This window comes from Protomyctophum parallelum (assembly GCF_964188405.1).
Source record: "Protomyctophum parallelum genome assembly, chromosome: 15".
In the NCBI taxonomy this organism is placed as follows: Eukaryota; Metazoa; Chordata; class Actinopteri; order Myctophiformes; family Myctophidae; genus Protomyctophum; species Protomyctophum parallelum.
This window is the reverse complement of record NC_139710.1, coordinates 12,889,553-12,899,284: the sequence shown is the minus strand read 5'-3', so window position 1 is coordinate 12,899,284 and position 9,732 is coordinate 12,889,553. Positions and strand designations below refer to the sequence as shown.

Below are 9,732 nucleotides of genomic sequence, written 5' to 3'. Positions count from 1 at the left end.
CATTCAACCCTTACTTCTTATCACTTTTGTGTTACGCTAAGCTATAGCAGTGTGGTTCTCAAAGTTCGGTCCAAGCAGGTACCTTCAGGTTTCTTCAAGGGAGTACAAACCCATACAGGTCTGTAACTCAGTGTACAAATGGAACATTTTGAACACTCGAGAGTTATGGAGGTCCTAAAAAAAAAAAAAACTTTTGAGAACCACTGACCTATAGTGTTCAAAAGAAGCAGGACTAATGGGGAATTATTACCCAGTACTAACACAATAACAGCAAAATATAAGAGGGACTTCTCCATCATGTACTGGCATTCTCACATTCACTGTAGAAAACACTGAACAGTGTAATTGTGGATTTCCATTAAACTATAGGTAAAAGTTCTGATACACCGAAACAACACTGAAATAGACCATTTTTACACTATGGCAAAGTTCCACACTTGATTTGATGATTGGTGTTCAATTTATGGTAAAGAACTGTGTCCAGTAATATTTAAAATTCTAATGGAGGTCATTTTACATAATTTTATGAGGACCAAATGTGCAATATTCTACTGTGCTTCTGCTGACACCTGGAGGGCAATTAAAGGACTTTAACTCAGAATAACAAGTGTAGACACCACTGTATAAATACTTCTGGAGCATTTCACATTGTTGATTTACTGGTATGTAGGAGAATCTAATTAATTTTACCTACCTACCCTACACACACACACCCACACATGCACACACGCACGCACACACACACACACACACACACACACACACACACACACACACACACACACACACACACACACACACACACACACACACAATGTGTGGCTCAGGCGCGGGTCATGATTACACTATTTATAATTTAGGGGCTTTATTAGTGTCACTTATTCATACTTAGGTACAAGATCAAAATGTTAAGTTCTGCAGAGACTGTATGTTAACACAATACAATCTAACAAATCTACTGAGTAATAAATAAGAAAAACAATTATAGATGAGATAGAAATCAAATCAAAGTAGACAGAGTGACAGACCACAGCAAATATGATAAACCTCTTCAGGTAGCAGCAGTCTTCTGTACAAGAAGCAGAAGACATACACATACAAACATATAATAACAACCATGAATCAAACCCATGGTCTCCTGCATGGAAAGCCAACATCTTAACCGCTAAGCCAAAGGCAATTGCCTATGGCTCAGGGAAGATATTAGACTTTTGAGGCCATCATGCTGAGGCTGTGAACCACTCTACTGCACTCACCCCTCTTTTGACCTCCTCCTCGATCCAGGTCACATCACCATTGTAACACCCAGGAATCGAACCCAGGTCTCCCGTGTGGAAAGCCAACATCTTAACAACTAATTAAAAGGGATATTCGTATGACTTGGGGGGGATATTAGACTTTTGAGGCTGTGAGCCACTCTGCTACACATACACACGTCACGCACGCACGCACGCAAGCAACACACACACACACACACACACACACACACACACACACACACACACACACACACACACACACACACACACACACACACACACACACACACACAGCACACACACACACACACACACACACACACACACACACACACACACACACACACACACACACACACACACACACACAGGCTAAGTTTTCTTTTGAATGGTTCCATTTCATGAATGTAACTGCTACACTTTGAGTTGTCTCTCAGGCAAGGAATTCATATTCCAGAGCCATTCCATAGGCCTTGTAGTTATTATTGGGGTATAATAACTCGTCCTTAATCTGAACGTGAGACATCACCTGACCTTGATCCCGATTGCTTAACCACAGAGACAGGTCTTATTTGGTTAGTTTACTCCCATATTTGGTTATGCTCTGTAAGAAGGCTTCACAGCCAAAACATGGGTTTTCTGTCCTACTCTGCGTCCTAAATAAAATATTGGCACTTTGGATATCAGTGTGTGCCGCCACTTTCATGTTCCTTCAAGAATTCTACTCCAGTAAGTTCAGTAACAAGGTATCCCATATTTGTCCTGCTCTTGAATACATTTTCAGGTCGGAATACCAATTTGATCCAATCGGGAGAGAGAAGAGAAACCTAAGATCTGTGTACAGTTCCAGATTGTTTTAGTTTCATCCTCCAATTGCACATGTTTATTCTGTATTCTATGAGTTCTCTCCCATGACTGCATAAAATGTGTATGCTGACCTGAACATTCATTTTCTGTTTACTATAAGAGCTGTTTGTTCAGTAACAGAGTCCAGATCCCTGTTACTGAACAAACACTTGATCGGAAATTCGGAATATAACATGGCTTTTCTGTCCCTTGAAGCAAGTTGAAGGAACACATTATGTCAAAGCAATATATTTTATCAAATTAATCTTATGTGATCTCCTGTAAACCATCTGTTAATATACTGCCTCCTGTTAACACCACAGGGGTCAGGTCAGAGATGGTTTGCTGCACGTGTGTAATTAAAATGATAACAGGAAGAGTGGCACTAAGGAAAAGTGGGCACTTAGGTCAAATTGGCTATTTCCCCCCCAAAAAATGAAAAATGTGTTAATTAATGTAACTTATACACATGGTTTATAAGACGTTTGAACATTCACCAATTAAGGTCTAATATTTCTACAATAGCTACAATAAACAAGAAGTTGAAGGATAAATGTAGGTTAGTAGGTCCGATACTAATGATGTTTAGTGCCCACTCTTCTTGTATCCATGATGCACACACACACACACACACACACACACACACACACACACACACACACACACACACACACACACACACACACACACACACACACACAACATACTGTAAACTCAGTACACACAACACAGAGATCCAACCAAGGGTCGGATCGAAAGTTTATGTTATAGCGCCCTCTAGTGTCCTGAATAGGCATGTGTGGCATGGCATTTCGTTTGGCGCCGATGGAGGGAGTCACTCCAGAGATGCTGGTTCGCTCAGTCAGACGGCAGAACTTCCGGTCGGCATTTTGTTCTGCGAGAGGAGGAGAGCCTCTTGATCATCGCAACAATCGTCATATTTATCATTTACTGGAGAAATTGGCTACGCTCTTTATTTATGTCGCCGTGGAGCGGCTAAAACACCGAAGAACGAATGTTTCCCCATGCATTCACGTTAAAACGTTCACCCTTGCGTGACGGAAGAAGAGCGAATCGGACCGACCCGGATTATTGTTGATAGCTAGCGAGCTAGCTGACAGGCTAGCTGGCGAGCCAGTCGAGTTCCTTTCTGCGAGCTGCGAGAGAGAAGAAAGGGGGAGCTAGAGATACGGACACGGATCGAGCTGAAACACCCCCCCCTCCCTCCCTTTGAACGCAACATCCGAAGGTACATTCACCCATTCCATCCACCTCGGTGCATTAAACCCTCCAAATCGGGATAATTAACAGCATCGTGGAATAAATGTGGCGCTGCGTACCAGCGTAGCGTCGTTCTCCGCTGATTGAAAGGTAACGGAAGCTAACCCAACTAGCTGAGCGGGCTAGCGTTAGGTGTGTTTTTGCCTGCCCGCTGTAATCTCGCGTAGCTAGCGCTCCGTGTCGCCGGGGGTCCTCCATAGACGGAGGTCTAGCTACGCGAGACTAGCTGCGCCGAGGCTCGCGGCCTCAACTGGATGTCATTTGTCGAGCCCGAGGATCCGGGGCCGTTTGCCTCGGAATTACATGGCCGAGTCCTCTGCCTCTCTTTTCAGCTAACATAAGGGTAGCTAGCTATGTTAACTTTGCACAGCGGTTGCCCTAATTGATGTTTTTAGTTAGCGTGTTTAGCTATAGACGGAAAGCATTAGTGGCTAAATAACAACAGTGCCGTGCTAGTTTGCGTTAACCACCTAGCCGCAAAAACTCGACTATTGTTGTTAGCAGCCAGGGAGCGTAGTTAGTTAGCTGCTAAGCGCGACTGTTACCAGCAGCTACTAACGGTAGCTCCACAGCTATTACAGTCGGATAACTTCGTAGTACCCTGGTCGTTTTTCTTGCAAAATAGTGTGCAGCGATTTGCTTCTGCAACTTTCGTAAGATGATAAATTCAGGTGGATGGTCATTGGTGGGCTTCTAGGTTTACATTTAGCCGTATGATCAATTCAAATAGGCTATGTTTTGACTTTGCAAGATTGGTTGGGTCGGCTAATGTTAGTTTTGATTGGTGTCCTGTTTTGAAGTGTTTTGACCTCCCTCTGGCTGACTGAGTACATGCAACATTGAGCTACATCTGAGTCTAGACTGGTAGGCAAGGACATGTTGTTAAATAATGACGTTCTACCACGCAAATGTCGCTGCGTCTCCACCACAACAAACATTCATGAAGCTCACTGTTAACGTTAGCCAGCGTGCTAATTAAATATGGTAACTGTTAGCTACAGGAGGATGCAGCCCCCCTCTCCACTACCGCCACCACCATCACCACCATCACAGTGCATCTGTTCCTTTGTGCTGCCTCCTGCCTGTCAGTCTCACAGCTGTCAGCCAAGCCCCTCGCTGCCTACAGAGAGAGAGGGCAGAAAGACCGCGTTCGAAAGCTAGCTGTAGCTGGTGTTGTTTACATTATCCACCCTACTGTATACATGGCCATGCTTGTGAAGTTTGAGTATTTCAAATGCGTCCTTGGTGAATGAGTCCGAAATAGCATGCTTTCATATGTTAACACAACATCAGCTACATTAAGTGTGTAATTTTGGTTTTATCCATACTTTTTTTTTTCACTACATAGTAATCATATAGCTTTTACATCTGACGTGCCCTATCACATCTAGGCCTACTACACTATATTACTGCTGATTGATTGTCCCATGCATGTGTGTGTAATGTAGGTGTTTATGCAGACATTTGATATAGTATTCATATACCTTTGCAGTATCACTATCTACTACACACTATAATTTGTACTAGACACTTTATTACAGCTGATTTCCCATGCATGTTTGTCAATGAATGTAATCTGTGTTTTGGAATAATACACTGGTTTGATGTTTAGCCTAATTGCTGTTGACAGGACATTGGTAATTGTCCAAAGAAATCTGTTCTGTGGTGTCTAATTTAGTGACATTTTCTTTTCTGTAGGAGTAGGACTTTTCTCCGAAATGTCAGTGGGTCCAACCAAGACTGAACAGAGTTCTTCAGAAAGGTATTTCCACCAGCAACCAGTGGCTAGGCTGTGGTTTCAATCATCTAGGCTGCCATAAGCACTCAATGGAGATTATTTAGAGAAAGGCTTATTTTGATCATGTAGCGGAGCAGATTCAGAATATGTAACACATCATTAGGGAAACTATTTAGGTTATATTTCTGGTAAAATATGGGACCTATTGTTGCGTTGCCTCTATATTGACAGCCATTTGCAAAATAAAAACAAAGCATTGCATAAGAATGCTCCTCACTGCTATTCGGCGTGGAAACCAGGCTTATGCAGTATCCCAGTTTTTCTGGTAATTTCCTTATAGCATTGGTTGTCGATTTTTTGAAAATTGCAACCAGATTCTCTCCTCCCACCTGGGAGGTCAGTGGCATATTTTTACATTTTGAATGCAGCATAGGGCACTAACATGCCAATTTATTGTACTATTGTACTGTAGGAAACATCTCAACATAGTATGCACCCCCCAGACACACATTGTATACAGTAGTTGCTGCTATTGAAATGCTTATCTCCTCTGTGTAGAACCCTCACCTGTGTAGAATAGAATCTCTTTTGTCCTTTTTTCTTTTCAAACTGCACAATGTTTAGGATTTATTGTATCTACAGATGGAATAGACTAAGATGTACTATATTAATATTGCAATTGCATCAGCAGGTCATCATAAAAAAATTAAAGGCAATCTTTTCTATTTGAATAGATATGCGAGTAAGAAAAGAAGCTCATGCACTGACAGGTTGTAGACCTGAAAATGTGGTGTTGAAATGCAGATATTTTGAAAATGTGGTGTTGAAATGTTATGGAACCAAATCAGATTTTAAATATCGGAGATTAGGTAGATGTCGGCGGCCGGCCATTTAATGAGAAGTTTGGATAATTTCAGGCTAAAATCTCCAACCCGTGTCTCCCGTTTACTTCCTTTACTTCTTCTGTGTCTTCATTTTATCTCTACAATTTCCTTCCCTTCCTTCTTTCCCTGCAACCTAATTCCTGTCTTTCCTCTGACATTGTTTTCTCCCAGGTGTCAGGAGATGTGAGGACGGGTGTGTCGTCCATCGACCCCCCTGATCTACCTGTGTATCGACACACTCCCCCACCTTCAGCATGAATGGGGATATGCCTCATGTTCCCATCACCACTCTTGCTGGGATCGCTAGCCTCACAGACTGTGAGTTAAACAAAGCAAAAAAGCCCATTAACAAACACTCTCATGTGGTCTAGAATATGAGCAGGAAAATGCCATGACAGGTTAATTTAAATATATAGATTTGATTGTATATTCATCTTTGTCGACCTCCTTTTTCATACCACAATTTTCCATACCCCCCTGTCTTTCTTGCTTTCCCCCTATCATTCATCTATCTCATTCATCATTTCTCTCTCTCGCTGCCTCAGTGTTGAACCAGCTGCCCCTGCCCTCGCCTCTCCCGGCCACTACCACTAAGAGCCTGCTGTACAATGGGAGGATCGCAGAGGATGTCACCTGCCTGCTGGCCTGTCGGGATGAGAACCTGGCTTCTCAGCTTGCCCACGGCCTCAACCAGGTCTCCACAGAACACATGTGAGTATGTGAGCAGGAATCTCTGTTAGGGTTGTCATAGTAACGTGTATCACATTAAGAAGCATATCATCAGTGGTCAAACCAATTGGTTGTTTTTTTTTAGTGAGAATTATGTGTAACGTGGATACGAGGACAAAACGGAGGCATTGTTAACCCATTTTGGGTTTGGTGAAAAATAGCAGATCTACAAGCTCATAGCTCATAGTGCTACGAGCTTGTAGGTCTGCTATTTTTGAAAAATCGAAGAACGACTGACATAGGAACATAGCTTTTTCAGAAAACTGTCAGGATGTAGAAGACATTTTTAGAATCTGATCTCAGGTCAGAATGGGTTAACAGCTCAGGAAATTGTATCACTGACTTGACTGTAATGTTATGTAGCCTTTGACTCCAGGAAAAGAGCTATCAAAACATTACCATAACCAAAATTATGTGATATTTAGTCTCATATCACAATGTCACTACAGTTGCTCCGCTGTAGAACAGGTACCACATTTGTCAGAAGGTTTGTCTTGGGAATCATGGTTCCAGTTTCGGTACGAGCCATTAGGATGTTTTGAAACAATGCTATTCTCATCGAATCAGAATTGGCTGCCGCCAAGCTATGCATGGTATTGAATCTATTAGACTTTTGTATAGTCCATAACTGGTAGAATGTGACTGTGCGGAGCCCGACACTGGTTTGTTTTAACATTGCCACACCATTTGATTTTAGGCAAGCTTAATGACCTAAATAATATGTTTCAACACATTTTATAGTATAGGCTATAAGTAGGTTTAGAAATAGTATTTACCTTTGTGCAAGTGACAATGTATGCAGTCCAAGTTGCTTTTTAAGTGGTGCAACCACTTCCTTAAGTGACTATGTGTGTGGGTGGGTGTGTTGGTGCGTCTGAGCACGAAAACAGCATGGTTGTTTTTCACCACCTTGCGCAACCTAACACACACACAAACACACATATTTACTGTATATATTTCGGGTGTGCCAGTACAGTTGCAGTACAGTACAGTAGAGGGACCCCCACACGGTAACTCTGTCATTTCTCAACCGTTTCGGACGCGGGGCGGCTCGCCGGAATCGGGCCGGCACCCTGGGTGCGTACCTGTGGGTCTGGAACTCCCCCACCCCCCTGGGGACCCCCACACAGAGTTGCACCACTTACTTCACATGGGTGTGATTTTTTTTCTTATTTGACAAGAAGCAAAACTCTTGCTTTTTTATGCTGATGCTCTGATGTATAATTATTTCGGCAACGTTTGATGTAGCTTATGAGTTATGACCTTCAGTAAACACTTAACTTTCACATGACTAAACTACCTTTGGTGCTATTTTGCTGGACATTTTGATTGGTAGCATATTGAAATGGATTGATGTATTGAAATTTCTTAAAGAAAAACTGTACCAGATTACATCACTGTAATCAGTGAAGTTGGTAGGCCCTCCTGACTATTCGCTTGCCAGCCATGGCCCAGCATTCCTGATGAGATTTCTAAAATGGGATTTGAGAAAATGATGGAGCAAAAATGCAGATGACTTGAGCGATTAAAATTATTAAATAATTTTGTCCAGGGCAAGTTTATTATTATTATTTTGTATTTATTATTAATTTTTGATAAGTGTGATAAGGCAAACTTGATCATTGGTGTCATTGGTGTCATGAAATGGGTGTCATTACTACTAGTGAGTAGAATTTGTAACCTGCTGATTTTGTATATTACGGTTAAAACAAGCACGAATGCATTGAAGCCTATGGCACAGTGGGGGGGCCATTCGCAGTACAGTATGTTCTGCCCATGCGCCATTCGTCCATGGATGTTTCGTCTCAGGCATGTGCCATTTGTCCATCCCACGAAATGTCCATGAGTGTCTTGAATGTGGCATTGTGTGCCCACGGTTTGGCTGGCCAGCACAGCACCATGGGAAAAAGATTCTGCACTGATAGAAATGAGGTCTGAGGGGCACAGTCGGCACTGTCTCCTCACAGCTAGAAGGTCCTTGGTTCGATGCCCGCTGGGGACACTGGGCGCTGGGGGCGTGTTCTCTGCTGTGGTTGGCAATAAATACTGAAACCAGATATAATCATTAAGGAAAGTTTATGCATGTGCTATGTAAACAGTTTTTTTATATATAATTTGGGGACCACCTGCCCTGGGGTAGGTACCCTCACAGGAAACGGGCAGTAATCCTAGTCTCTAAACTGCCTCCCCCTGGCCAGCCATGGCACCTGATGGAGGGGAAAGGAACTGGTTGGAATAACACACACCTTCCAACGTGTTATTCCAACCGGGGAAACCCCCCCTGTCAGGTGAAAAGAAGCGGCTTGGACTCCTCATGCATTGAAAGAAACATGAGGTCAGTCCATTGCGCTCCCCAGTTTGGCAGAGGGAGTGTAGCGCCTAGCATCACACTAGACAATTGACACTGGGTGAAAAATGCAAATTTAAAAAAGAAAGAAATGACGTCTGATGACCCCCTTTCTTTGCTCTTAAGCTCGCTGCCAGATTGGGCAACATGCAATGCTTTAATTGGACTAAAGGTAGTGAGAAAAAGCACTCGCCCTGTACAAGCTCATGTCACGTGTGGCAGAAATGGGTGGATAATTAAGTTGTATATATCATGTCATGTTTGGTGCTGGAGGATAGTAGTGCAGTAGTCACACATGTTGATGAAATATTTATCCTCCCCCTCTAGTCAATAGCCAAATCTCCCTTTGAAAACGACTGCTTTTTATCTAGCTACAGTACACCACAGATTGGTGAACCAATAGGATCCACCGGCTGTTTTCGCTGGCAAATTTGAATCCGCCCCTCAGCACTTCCCTGTGACCCCACTTTGTGTCGCGACCCATAGTTTAAGAACCACTGATCCAGTGGGATCAAGTACAAGTACAATCGGTAGACTTATTTGCATTGTCAACCAGTAGGTGCCCTACCTGACACCACAGTCTACATATCTACATACATATACATATCATTGTCAACCAGTAGGTGCCCTACCTGACACCACAGTCTA

General features: G+C 42.8%; 1 protein-coding gene across 9 annotated transcripts in view; it reads left to right on the top strand.

Annotated features, from left to right (window-relative positions):
- Positions 1-3,006: 3,006 nt before the first annotated feature.
- Positions 3,007-9,732, top strand: part of LOC310872772 (nipped-B-like protein A) — a 46,537-nt gene continuing 39,811 nt past the window's right edge. For 8 of the 9 annotated variants that reach the window (XM_083784858.1, XM_083784857.1, XM_083784855.1 and 5 more), the window contains exons 1-4: positions 3,007-3,354; positions 5,085-5,148; positions 6,180-6,326; positions 6,554-6,719. In XM_083784858.1, the coding sequence (XP_083640984.1) occupies positions 6,263-6,326; positions 6,554-6,719 (230 nt within the window). In that variant the 5' untranslated portion in view covers positions 3,007-3,354; positions 5,085-5,148; positions 6,180-6,262. Of the gene's footprint in view, positions 3,477-5,084; positions 5,149-6,179; positions 6,327-6,553; positions 6,720-9,732 lie in introns of all 9 variants that reach the window. The other variant, XM_083784851.1, reaches the window with a different exon arrangement.